This window comes from Lissotriton vulgaris, chromosome 4_1, assembly GCF_964263255.1.
Source record: "Lissotriton vulgaris chromosome 4_1, aLisVul1.2, whole genome shotgun sequence".
Classification (NCBI taxonomy): domain Eukaryota; kingdom Metazoa; phylum Chordata; class Amphibia; order Caudata; family Salamandridae; genus Lissotriton; species Lissotriton vulgaris.
The window spans coordinates 1,043,225,016-1,043,239,329 of NC_141691.1; the positions used below are offsets into that span (position 1 = coordinate 1,043,225,016).

The 14,314-nt window shown below is 43.5% G+C and overlaps 1 protein-coding gene across 1 annotated transcript in view; it reads right to left on the reverse strand.

The window, feature by feature from the left end:
• ADCY2 (adenylate cyclase 2) overlaps positions 1-11,092 on the reverse strand; it is a 3,890,318-nt gene extending 3,879,226 nt beyond the window's left edge. Inside the window, exon 1 of the mRNA XM_086965279.1 lies at positions 10,332-11,092. Within this exon, the coding sequence (XP_086821405.1) occupies positions 10,332-10,541 (210 nt within the window). The 5' untranslated portion in view covers positions 10,542-11,092. The remainder of the gene's footprint in view (positions 1-10,331) is intronic.
• Between the last annotated feature and the right edge of the window lie 3,222 nt (positions 11,093-14,314).

The following is a 14,314-nucleotide window of genomic DNA, read 5'->3' on the forward strand; positions in this document are numbered from 1 at the left end:
CATTCACTATCAGGACATGTCTCACACACCAGTACATGTCCTACCTTTCACATACACTGCACCCTTCCCATGAGGGTACTACACAAAGCATCACATCATTTTTATTATAAATTATGGGTCTCTAAAAGAATTATGTATTGCTCGATTGCTCACGGCAACAAGGAGATTGGTGCCACCTAGCAGTCACCCCCAGATCCCATATGCTTTTCCCTGCCTGCTCATCTTAATTTCCCATACCACCCAAACCCTCCCACACCAAACCAATCCATCCAATTCAGTCTCCGCCCATGTGACTGCAGTCTGTTTCCAGTCCTGTGCAGACATGCCCACTTACTGTGCCCGTACCCACCTTGTCACACCCTCATACTCCTGAATTGCACTGCTTATCCTCCCCAGCACCTACGGGTCCTCCTTGGGGAGGCGCACACATTACTGTACTGTTCTCTTCTCTAAGACGATCGGTAAGAAGAGTATCTGGCAGCAGAAGAGTATCTGGTGGAGGATGTGTAAATGGTGAAAATGGGAAACCTCAAGGTAAAACATTTCCCTAGGACTCTGAAGCATTTTCCAGGCAGATGTAATAGAATTCAATGCATCACAAACATTACTCTATGCTGTAAATTGATTGTAATCTGGAATATCGAGAAGAAGAATAATGTGGCATGCTAATATCATGGAAAACATATTGATGGACAAAATATTGAAATATAAGTGCATATAAGGAAGTAAAGATTTACTATTCTTAACTCCATATCTATGTACCTTGAAGATATATATCTTTAAGGTACATCTATGTAGAGTTAGAAATAGAACATTTATACATCCTTACCTTCCTATATTTTGACCCTTGATATTCTTTCTATGATATGATCTATGATATTTGTGCCCTGCAATATTCCATAGTCAGTATTCAGGATCCAAATCAAGTTAATTGGGTTGCTTTATAGTCTTCAGATACTGTTGCATCTGTTGTTTGTTTTTGGTGTTAGGCATTTGTATTGCAGGTAATGGTATGCTTAAAGAGAATTATTCAAAAGTACAATTTAGTAAATTATTGTGTGTTAGCATAAGTGTAGTCAGTATTGATTGAAAAGACTGGAGGTAAATTGTGCATCGTTTATGTGTGGCCTGTCTTTAATTTTGGGATGTGAACTATGTTCTAATAATAAGTTCCTCTGCAAAATCTCCAATTGCATGAGGTTACAGAATGTCTTGCTTAAGGAATACTGATTAAGCAGGCCTCTATTTACAACCCCCAGTGTTTGGCTGCAAACAAAACAATGGTGACTTAAGAAGAATCAGAGACTACCATCCCTGTGGTTGTATTCTCGAATAGGACTTTTTTTTAAAGCAGCGCATGATTCTTAAAGACTCTGTTCCTGCGTTAAAATGGATATTTCCTATTTCGGAGCACATTGGGGGAAACAGTCAATTGTCCAAGCTGGGAGGCTTAAACACACTTCACAAAGGGGAAGGTGTCCCAGAGAGACCACCTTCCACTCTGAGAATTTGTTACCATCTGTTTTGAGGTGTTGGTAATTGATAAATGTTTTCTGACCGCATTTGCAAACCTTTGGTACATCCTACGCTGAGGTACTATTAGGAAGCAATGTCCTTTTCGTATTCTTTTCTGATTAAAGATAAATAAAGATACATTTTTATTATGTATAGTTAATTAAAACCAGTACAATCATTACATTTAAGCAAGTTTTTTAAAATGTGATAAAAAAGTCTGTATAATTGTCGTTATCTTTTCTGATTAAGATTTGGTAAAGATCAGTCGATCCATTTTGCAAATCAGAAATGATTTCCCGACTCGCAAAATAGCTTTAATACCAGTGGGGGCTGGTGACATTCGAAAGTGGTGGCCGTAAATATTGGGCATTACTTTTATATAGCGAGTGAATTGAACAGGTTTAATAGACAAACCTGGATTCCAGGGTGTGTCCCTTCCAAATGGCACATTTCAAAGCAAATTAATGTAGCGATGAAGAAAGGCTTATAAAGCAGTGGGAAAGTATAGTCATGGAATATTAAACACATTAAAAACTGCCCCATATGTTACTGCATTAAGAGGTTGAGCAGTTAATATAATGTGTATATGTACAGCGTGACAACTTTTGCACTTTAAAATGTGTGCTTGCCCACTGTCTTGAACTGCATGCAGAGTTAACTTTGGAAAAAGGCTCTAACCACCAGGCTTCTGGAAGCACCCACTGCTGCTGGCGCAACTAGTCATATAGAAATATGTGCATACAGGTCTGTCAGTGGGTTGAAAAAAAGGCAAATGTATTTCAATGAGTCCCATAGTGTGCCAACCGACCAGTATTCTGGTTCACTAGTTTCTCTCTGAGATGTAATTGTATCCAGATAAATGACATAACATCTGATCTACACCTAACGTATTTCACTATATTTGTATTTATCAATAGGTGTTAGCTGTTTAAAAGAAATGAGTAAAAAAAAATGATTTGCTATATAATAATTAACATTGAATATGTTTCAATGCTGAAATAGTGAGTCTGTGAATTAAATACCATTGAGGTCTGTGGATGGAGTTTGGGCCTTTGGTTATGTGTGCTTTATGTTAGATATGTATCCTCTTTTTCTCTGCTTAACTTGTCAATCTGCACATCTTCCTCTTTTTCCTCTTTAACATCTTCTTTTCACTCTTCCTTGAATGGACTTCCTTGCATCTGTCACTTCACTGCCCCCTAGCATACACTGCACTCCCCCAAATGTCCGCACTTTATTATTTTCTCTTACTATTGCCTTGCAAATATTTTGACATCTGTGTACCCTTTTACACACACATCCACTGAATTTCAGTTGCAAATAGAATACATAAACATTGTTCTATGTGCTCTGCAGAGAGGCCAACCCATTGCATGCACTTTGGCTTCAGCCTTAGCGCCTGCGCGCTCAATCAAAGCCCCTCATTAACACCTGGCATGGCTCAAGCCTCAAAGTATGCACAGAAAAAAATACAGATAAACAACATTATAAAATAGCTAACTCTTGGGGAATGCAAGATTAAGTAAAGTATGAGAAATAAGAGAGGAACTAAATCTGTGAAATGCATTGCCTCAACATTTTTAACATTCATTGTTTGCAAGTCAATCCATATCAGTGTTAACTTGGGGGGATGAAGCCACAGGCAGTTTTAATGTCACACATCAGAGAACTGTTCACTGTAAACGCATATTTCTCGCCTTACTTGACTCAGATATTTGGATCAACTTTGCAAAGGAACAAGAACAAACCCTAATCGTCATTTGGATCCATTTCACATTGGAACAAATGCTGCAGCTCCACTTCTAACGTGGGCCGGCTACATGCAGTCAGGGCCTGGGTGTCACAGTGGTGGAGGTTAGCGTGATTAGGGGTCTCAGCACAATATACATAACACAACATTAGCTTGCAAACACTTATCATTACCGGGAACAAAGCACCGGATCAGATGTGCTTGCATCCACTCTCACGTATGACGAAAGGTGGGATCTACGCCTATGCATGTCGGATGTCTGAAGTCACGCACGGATGAAGTCTCCCACACCCGAAACCATGATGCTAATTGCGTCACTGGCCTATAGAGTGTTTGCAACCATAGACCTGATGGCATTGAAGGGCTATAAAACAAAAAGCCCTGCGTCTTGCACTACATTTCCTAAAGTTGATTTACTGCCTGGCTTCCGTCTCCTGCTTCAGAGCAAGGCGGGCAGAAGCCTGGAACACACAGACCAGCCCAGACTTAAATACATTGATTTACTTAGAGATACGTTCGTATCTCTAGATAAATCGATCTATTTAATATTTTGTTATTTAAATGAGTAGGAATTTCAGAGGGTTACAACCCCACAGCCCTAATGGAGAACCGTCTCTGTTTAATACATACCAAATAAACATTTTGCTGTCACAAACCTACTGATGTTGTGAATTACAGGGTTTGCAACCATGAAATGGTTTTATACTTCTCATCTATAGAGAGGATGTCATTGCACAGCGACGGCTACTCTGCAGTGGCGGAGGAGTGTGGTCCCACTTCCTGACTCAGAGCCAGCAAATGTAAAATAAAACAATGCACTTGCATAGTTTTATTTTTCATTTGCTGCCTCTTAGCCAGCGCTGTAGGGAGGGGCGGTCTGAGGCATGGGAGGGGAGGAGGAGTGCTAACTGTACTTCCTAAGTGCTCATGTGGGTTTGGCTGGCCGTCTAAGACCGACCAAAACACACATGCGCACTTACGTTTCTCCAGCCCAGCTGCTCAATGCAGCCGGCTGGAGAAACCCCCACAGACTCCCTAGTCTGAGCAGAGCATCTTTCTAGCCGGCTCAGGCCAATTCTCGCACTGCTCTGCGGCACGTGGATTGGATGGAAATCTGTCCTAGAGGTTGCTGGAACCCTATGAGAGAAGAGGAGAGGCAGCGTTACGCGACGCTGGAAGTGCCCGGCAGCTAAAGGTACATTTTTGCTTTAATCAATTATTTCGAACAGCCCACCCGCGCACTCCTCCTCCTGCATTACCTCCACCAGCCCCAACACCCATTATATGTGGCAGACGCCACTATCTTTAGAAATTGATTTTTAATATTTATCTGCTGTTTGCTGCTTTTAGAAAATTGGCTGTAAAATTTAAGGCTCATCCCTTAGAATAGTTGCACTTTGCTGACCTGGAATGGAATGTGTGCTTAAAGGTCGCAAGGAGGAAAGCCTTAGAAGTGTGCTTTGTTGTATTAAGTTTTGACATGACCTTATTCCATAGAATGGAGAGCTATTTGCCGGTATGAATGGCAGAAACGTGTTTAGTTTTAAGTTTGATTCCACTTGTAAGGAAATGCGAGGTAAAGAATGCAATAGCACATTGAGGAGGGGCCCATTTGGCGGGTGAAGGCGAAAAGTATGTATTTTGTTTCCACACATCAGTTGTCAAACTTTCCACACATCCGTTGTCAAACTGTAAGTGGCGTGAATTTAGTGTTTAATTATTTAATGTAATTCAAATATACTTTCTAATGAAAAGGGTGATTTTTATTGTCAATGACGGAAAATGGCAAAGTAGTTTGATCTGTTTATTACTATTCTGAGAGAAACAGAGATTGATCAAATTATATGCAACTGATCTGTTTCAGACAATTTGTTATTAAAATATAGTCATATTTAGGAACATACAGTGATGAAATATTTGTACACAAGTTAAGTATTCTGTGCCATGCTAGCCTGAAATAAACCAGCTGATTGTGAGTAGAAGAACAGGTGGATACCCTAACTAGGCCAAATGTATCACCTTAGCATCTGAGGTTGGCTGCTTCCACGGGCTAGAAGAAGCCACTGAAAAACATCAACACACGCAGCTATCTTATCTCTGCCTGCAGGACTCTAAGTAGGGCGGCTGGATCTGAAAATTGGCAACTGAACCGGGTCCCTGTGGGACTCTACATGTATGTCTTTAACTTATGATGGAAACACAGATTGATTTATCAACTATGATTGTTAAAACTCTTAAGGTTGTAATCCATACTTACATTTCACTTTTTACTGCAACTTGCATTTTCTAAGAGTACTTGCATTTTTTTCCAAATGTGGTGTTTCTACAGTTTTTGTTCATGCAACATATGGCTCTTATATAAGTGCATACTTTGAGCTGAGTCGCCTCTAGGTGTTTACGTTCAGGTTGCAGGTGTGTGTTTATGACTGGACTCGACTGAGTGCTCTGAAAGTGATGCCAAAGGCAGTGCTAGTTTCTCGCACTGCCTGTCAGTGGAGCATCTGTAATACACAGTCTTGCATTTCAGAACTAAAACATTTTAAATTGTAATTATTCACAACAAATCGTTGCTCGCCACTTATCTGATAAAGCTAACAAGCATTAGCACAGCCAATAGGTCTGAATGTGTTTAAGTATTTATGTTGGTAGTGGTGTGACATGTCTGCATGTAGTAACAGAGCATTCCAAGTTAGGTACCCAAATACTGGTCAGGTGGCATATTTTGTGAACAACAGGATTTTTGTTTACAAGTTTTAGATAGTCCTTGATAAAAATTACATTATTTCTAAGTAATTTTCATACTTTAAGGAATTTTATGTTATTCTTATTACGTAAAAGTCCTGTGATTATGCCATTATGCCACCTCGCATAATTATGTCAACATTCATGATAAAATTTGATTGCCGAAGCATAGTAACAATACTAACAAGTAGAATGCGAATGGCTGTTCACAGCAATGGTGTTTTTCACGTTATTATTTTAGTGTGAAATGCATACTTGTGTCCATTGACTCGTTTATGTTTAACTAAGACCATACATTTACACATTCCAAAACAATAGATTAGAAAGATTCATGGACATATAAAACAATACCTCTTTTAGGGGAGCAGCATCACCCCGTAACCTCTTGTTTCACATTGTAACCCATCTTCTCTTGCACTACCTCTTCCATAAAACCAGATATATAATGCAAATGCGACAGTACAAGGTATGTTAAAAGTTCGTGGGTAGCATAAAAGAGACACAATAAAAGGGTACACTCATTCAAGAACAGCAGAATGGTTCCATATACTCTTGTTCCACATTGTTACCTATTGTCTTGCACTGCCTCATTCATAAAACCACATGTAAAATAGTGCTAAAATAGAAAAAAAGACATCAAGCTAAAAAACATTTGCTCAATCTCCCTCATACTGCAACATCTGCAATTGGAATCTTTTCTGACTATGACCTGCCCACTTTTTCCAATTAGTGCAAAGTTATCTGTAAAATGCAAAAGATGATATTAAGCAGTGTCAGACCATAACATTTTCCTCATAGTATCTCCTCATATTCCCTTGGTCCTTTTTTTTCCACATCATATCCTGTAATGGCGCTTCCATGACACCTATTATAAAGTGCAGGAGTAACTTTGCAAAGCCACTACAAAATGCAACGGTGATACTGAAAACATTGAAAGGCGTCCGTCTGGAGCCATTGTTCATACATCCCTCACACTGCTGCATCTAAACCTTTGTCTGACAGCAGCCTGTCCACTTTTATAATACATTTTTTGAAAGCCGCAAACATGCGGGCCATTCAGCCTTTCGACAAAAAAGTAAGGGGTGAGGGCATGTACGTACTCAAAAATTGACAGAAGGATACATTTTGTGCTAAAATATGGTACTAGTATTGATGGATTTGTATATTATGTAAATATGTGTACTTGTCCCATAATTTCCCAATATTTTACTAAAGCATAGTATTTGAATTTCACATACCCATAGTTTTAAGCCCTTTTCTTACTTTCAAAGGTCACGCATGTAGAATAGGATTTGTGGTTACGCATCTTTGGCCACTTCCATTTTAGAGACCATGTCCACCTTTGTATCTCCCTTAAAGTATTCGGGCCCGATTCACAGAATGAACTTACTACTTTTGGCATTCACAGAATGCACTTACTACTTTTGGTATTCACAGAATGAACTTACTCATTTCGGTATTCACAGAAGTTAGGACTACTAACTTTAGGACTCCTAAATGCATTCTGTGAATACCGAAAGTCTTAAAATTAGGATTTTTCTCAATTTAGTAGTAGTAAAGTTAGGACTCCTAACTTTAGGATGCCTAAATGCCTTCTGTGAATACCGAAAGTCTTAAAATTAGGATTTTTCTCTATTTAGTAGTAGTAAAGTTAGGACTACTAACTTTACTACTACTAAATTGAGAAAAATCGTAATTTTAAGACTTTCGGTATTCACAGAAGGCATTTAGGCATCCTAAAGTTAGTAGTCCTAACTTTACTACTACTAAATTGAGAAAAATCGTAATTTTGAGACTTTCGGTATTCACAGAAGGCATTTAGGCGTCCTAAAGTTAGTAGTCCTAACTTTACTACTACTAAATAGAGAAAAATCCTAATTTTAAGACTTTCGGTATTCACAGAAGGCATTTAGGCATCCTAAAGTTAGGAGTCCTAACTTTACTACTACTAAATAGAGAAAAATCCTAATTTTAAGACTTTCGGTATTCACAGAAGGCATTTAGGAGTCCTAAAGTTAGTAGTCCTAACTTCTGTGAATACCGAAATGAGTAAGTTCATTCTGTGAATACCAAAAGTAGTAAGTGCATTCTGTGAATGCCAAAAGTAGTAAGTTCATTCTGTGAATCGGGCCCTTCCTGTCTGTCTTCTTGCCTTTTGATTGGTGGGTGGAGTCCTTGCTCTGTGAGGAATAATATCACATTTTACCAAGTCATGTCGTAATGTTTATTCTTTGGACAACGCTGCATGGTGGGGGCGTGCACCTCAGGTGTCCGTTCACACGTGTATGTACGACGTGCACTCACGTAGCAACTGGACGGCAGGTTGGTCAGTATTACATCTTGGAAAGATGCATGTCTGCTTAAACATGTGTAAACAAACTTGTGTATGACTCGTCTTCATAGCACACAATACGGAACAAAACTTACATTTGTAGATGCCACATCTACCAATAAAAGATATATTAAAGTCTCTATTGTCGCTACTCTCACCACTTTACGTAATTAGCCAATGGATGAAGAGAGGAGTGAAATATTTTTCATAGCAAAAATTAGTGCCTAATTGGTTTAAAAAAAAGGGAAGGAAGACAATGTTGTTCTTAGGAGCCCCAGGTTGACTAATCTTGACCCACCTCACAACTCTTTCACTACTACAAGTTCATTTTCACCTCGATTTCTCTTTTTCAATATGCTTTCTATCTTTCTCTCCCTCCTCGTTTTCCCCCGTTCTCTATCTTTGCTTATGATGTAAACTACGCCCCGGTCCTAAAAATAAGTAAGATGCCTACCAACTGGAGCCACCGGGGCAAATCAAGCGCCTATTAGAACCCAAACTGGGAGCAGTCGTACACGTTTCTTGTTCTAAGACGTCCTGCGCGCGCCTGCTCTGTGTTAGCCAGTCGTGAACTGCCGCGTCGTTCAACGGTAGATTTGAAACAGCAGAAAGTTAACATCATTTGCCACAATCCAGTATTATTATCTGGGTCACTGAGTTATCAGCGAAAGCCTGGGTGGAATACGAATGATGCAGCTCTCTACAGCACGAGCCTTTCTCGGAGGCACTGCGCTGTGCAGGGCTTCGCACACGGTGCCTGTTGTTTGACAGCGAAACAGTCAACAATGACAGGGAGGAAATACACCCCGTTTTAAGTAAGTGCGAGTCCTTCCTCGGATGGGGGCTGACACATTGGCGGTGTTCTCGGTGGTACGAATCTATTTGCTTTTAATGATAATGAAGTGCACGTTTTTTTTGTGATGCGGCGCCGCGTCTGCCCCTGTGCTGCTCGCGTAGTTACACATGGGCATAAAGAGGCGTGGCCAGATTTTGCGACTGTAGGGTGGGGGGGGGGGAGGCGTGGGGTAGTGGAGAGGTGAAATAAATAGAAGCTCGTTTCACCACGAGCGCTCAACTGGTGCCCTGGGTCCAACACGTGGGAAAGTACACTTGCGAAGAAGGTAGGGTGGCTCTGTGAACTCAGAGTGCGGTATAAAAAACACAGTGCCCTCAGCACACTGTGCTGCCTGCAATAAAAAAAAAGTTGAAAGGATAGCTATGCGTTAGCAGTAAGAGGCGGGCTGAGTGTTGGCCGAGGGCGCGCCTTGAGCGGACGCCAGAAGCAACAGCTGCAGTGTGTCGCCTGCGGGCCGCTGCTTCAGCACTGGACAGCTCCCCCAGCCCGGAGCAGTGAGGCTTTCTCAGGCTATGCTTGTGTCAGAGGCACGTGCAGCTCTTTTTGCCACCGCAATTGGTGGGGCAACGGTTCAGGGGTAGTTGATGGGTGTGTCTTAGGTTTTTATAGATTTTCTCAAGTGCAACCCAGTCCTCGAACCCTTACAAAAAAAATAGCAAAAGCAAGGCTCCAAGTTCCCTCCTGGTGTGGGGAGCCCCTCTCTTGACAGTTGTTTGGGGTCTGCTCTGTTACTTTATTTCGCCTCCCGGCGGGGAGGAAACTCCTGTGCCCCTTCACAATTCTTTAAAGGATGGGTAAGTGACAGTCAGTTATTTGGAAACATCAACTATTGTGATTATTAGAATGTATTGTTCGATTACTTAAAACCATGACACTTTAGGATAAAAATACAAATTGATATCAAAGCTGTTAACAAAAGAACCTCCCTGTGAGTGAGTGTTGTGGGACGACCTTCGTGTACAGTGTTGGGATCTGGGTCCAATTAGATCACATTACAACCAGATCCCCAGAATGGGAGTGCCCACTAAATATCAAGGGTGCCAATGAACCCTGGCACGAAAAGCCGCCTGGGCACTCCCGGCTTCAACCGTTCACCCCCCCACCCACCAAGACAGGGAAATATCCGGAGTTCTTACCAGCCCCGAAGCAAAAAAGACCGCGAGCAGTGCCAGGCAGGCGCCCATGACGATGAGCAGCAGAAAGACGATGAGCGGGTGCTGCTGGCTCATGCAGTAGTAGGACTCGTAGAGCCAGTCCCTGGACTTCTGCTGCCGGCTCCGGCCGCCGGGGCCATTCTCCGTCCGGTCCAGCAGATAGCGGCGCCTCCTCATCGCTTCCTGCCACATGGAGAACGGCGGTGCCCCGGGGCTGCTTCGGGCTTCTTCCTGCCACTTTTCCACCTTCCCGCTCCCTCACAGGTGCAAAAATCCAGCACACTTCCAAATCCGAAACAGAAGCAGCAGCCTTCCTCTTATGTATTGCTTGTTTTGGTTCAGCCCCGGTGCTGTTTCTCCATCATGCAGACGGAGCAAGGGGCGCGAAGCCGCCGGTCAGTGGAGCATTGCGCCCCGGTGACGATCCCCGGAGGTGCTGCCAGAGCCGCGAAGACTTGCCAAGGTGTGAATGCATACCCGGCCGCCACAGAGCGTCCGGCGACGGACTCACCCTTTTGTCACCATCACACCGGCCGCTAGGGGATTTTTGGCTTGTCTTCTCCAATCAGACTCCTGAATAATGCGCAAGGCTATTTTATGTACTCGCCAAGTGTCTGCAGGAGAGAGAGAGGGGGGCACAGACACGGTGCCTTGCTTCTCTGCCTTCAGTTTTAATTATTGCCCAGAGTCTTGAAGCAGTCTGCAGACCCAGCCTTCCTGGCAGTGATCTCAGCGGTGTCTGCTCGGTCCTTTCCTTTCTCATCATTTAAGTGCTCCCATGTGTGCTCGACGCGGAGTGCTGCACCTGCGAGGTGTCTCCCGGATGTCGTTACTCGGGCTGTTTCTCTCCCCTCCCTCTTATCACACTCTGCCTTTCTCTCCCTTTAAGGTATCTCTCTCCTTCTCAGCCTCCCCCCTCTAGTTGTTCTTTCTCCTTCTCTCTTCCTCTTTTGACACACACCCTCACACTCTCTCTTTCGTTTCCTCTCTCTTACTCTGTCCTAGTTTCTCATTTTCCATTTCTATATCTCTTTCTTTCTCTATATCTGTCCCCATTTCTCCATCTTTTTCCTCTTTCTCGCTACCGCTCTCCACTCTTTTCCTTCCTCCCTCTTGCTCTCCCTTTCACTATACTATATAGCTCTCTCCACCTCTTCCTTTCTTTCGCCCCTATGTATCCTTCTCACCCTCTTTAGTTTCCCCTTTTCGCTGCTTCCCTGGTTCTTTGTTTTTTATACCGCCTCGATTCGTTTCCTTTTTATCCACCTTATTTCCAGGGCCTCTCGCTAACCCTTTCAGTTTCGATCACTGTTTCCATGTTCTGAGTGACTACTTTCTATGTCTTTCTTTGGTTTGTCCCCTTCTCTCCTTGTAGCTCCTTTTCTCTCTCCCTCTTGTGCACTTTAGTTCCAACTTTGCCGCTCTGACATTTGTGGTACCAGAAAATTTTAAAAAGTAAACAAAGAGGGAACGACGGGGGCAAAAATAATCATTAATTTCTAGCCGAGGTAGCGACGTAGCAGCCTCGAGCTCGGCGTAGAGAGGGGAGAGAGTAAACGAATTAGCGCCTCCCCCGTTGGGAACGTGTGCGAAACGGTGTCTAATTAGCATCCTGTTCATATCAATAACATATTGTTCAGCCGGCATCCTTATTTAAGTCCTTCCGGTGAACTTTTAATACAGAGAAAAGACTGCAGGGAGCAGACGTCCCCGCGTGGCCTGGGGGACGAGGCGAAGCACACAAGGGATGCTGCTGAGGCAGCCAAAGGACGGCATCAAACTAGGCCCTGGGGCTCTTTACTGCCAAGGTGGGGATGAGGATGATGCCAGTGATAATTAGTGTACTTATAAAAATGACGTAGCGTGATGCATGTTTACATCTCAATTGATTTTCATAGTATCCATGAACTATGGGTGTTTGAACTGGGGGTTTCTAGTTGGCTGAGGAAGGTACCTTAGTCCAAATAGGGACCCTTGCTTCTAAGTCAGGGTAAGAAAGGACACCTCAGATAGCCCTTGCTCACCCCCTCGGTAGCTTGGCACGAGCAGCCAGGCTGATCTCCAAGGCAAACGTGTAAAGTATTTGCAAAGTGCTCACAGTAACACAGTGATAACACCACAAATGGACACCACACAAGTCTCATAAAAACAATTATGTTTATAAAGAAAAGATACGATGAGACCAAACGATAAAAATCCAGCATATGCGTATTTGTAATATTTCACCTTGCCGGTTATTATTAGGCCAGCAAGCAATTGTAGATTCTTGCACTATTATTGAGCCATTCTCCATGATCTAATGCAGTCCTAATGCAATGCTATGCAGTTGGTAATGCAAGAATGAGGCAGTTTGTAATGTACGAATCAAGCAGTTTGTAATGCGACAATCAGGAAACTCTTAATGCTACAATCAGGCAGTCCGTAATGCAAAAATAATGCACTTCATAATGCAACAATAAGGCAGTTTGTAATGCAAAAATAAGGCACTTAATAATGCAACAATCAGGGCCTTCGTAATGCAAAAATAAGTCACTTCATAATGCAACAATCAGGCAGTTCGTAATGCAAAAATAAGGTACTTCAGCAAACATCACGGTGCTCTGGAAGGTCTCTATACCACTCTTACTGACTCACAGTCAGCTACTGCCAAAACATTTCCCCTCAACACTGTTATGATGGAAAACAAAGTGAGGTTCCACACTCTGGCCCTGCTAACGCCACTCCTCGGCATGTACAGGCCGCGATACGGACTTGAGCGGAGGGTCGGGCTGCAAAGAAGGGAAAGGCCGAGAGCGTTTCTCCTGTAGCCCGTGCCCCAGGCGGCAACACGCGCACACTCGCTGAGTGTTACCTGGGGGGTGCGATCTTACTCGCCTCTCCTCGCGGCTTGGGCCCCTAGGGAACTTCGTTGATCTTGGTCAGTGGAACTCAGACCCCGACGGTGATGGTACCAGGTCTCTCCTTGGCAATGGCAGGCTCAGGCCGGTGACTTCTCACAGCTCCTCTGGGGATACCTGTCCGGGCGGATGGGAATGACGATCGCAGTCTGTGGGTCATGCTATCGATTGAAGCAGAGAACACGACTGCTTCGGGACACACAGTCCCGGGGAAATTCTCACGAAAGTCTCAGGCTGCCACAGGGCACACACATACCTTGTCGCTGAGACTCACTTGAGCTCCGGGGTACACAATCACAGAGCAATCCTTACGAAGGTCTCAGGCTACACAAAACACATGCACACAGAGTTACTGAGACTTACTTGGACTTCGGGTGCACACGTTTACAGGGCAATCCTTACAAAGGTCTCAGGCTGCACAAAGCAGATGCACACAGCGTCGCTGAGACTTACTTGGACTCCTGATGCACATGAACACAGGGCAATCCTCACAAAGGTCTCAGGCTGCTCAAAGCACACAAACACAGCGTAGCTGAGTCTCACTTGGACTCCGGATGCACACGATCACAGGGCAATCCTCACGAAGGTCTCCAGCTGCATGAAGCACAGCACACACAGCGTCGCTGAAAGACACACTTGGAAACTTTTATGTTCCTGAGTTTCCACAACAGGCAGCCAGCTCTCCTTGGGGACGGACACAGCACACAGCAAATTCCTTTCAAGCAGGGAGACAATGCACACAGGAATGTCCTTAAGCCCCTCATTAGTTAAATAAGCAAACTGCAGGCCAGCTCCTGAACACACAGCAAGCGTCAGTCCTTCTCTTCAGTCTCTTTAGCTGTTCTTCCTTGGCAGAGGTTCCTCTTGACCGTAAAGTAGTTTCCATCCTTTTCAGTCTTGATCAGTCCAACATTCAGGGGTTTCAGCTCTCATAGTTATACCCCTAAATGTCTTTGTGTTCAGGGGGCACTGACCTCTGTCTAAACCTGTTCTCGGTGTCTCCCTGCCAGTGCCACCTTCTTCCTTTAACAGTGGGGGTCCTGGTCCTCAATCACTCAGCAGGAGATG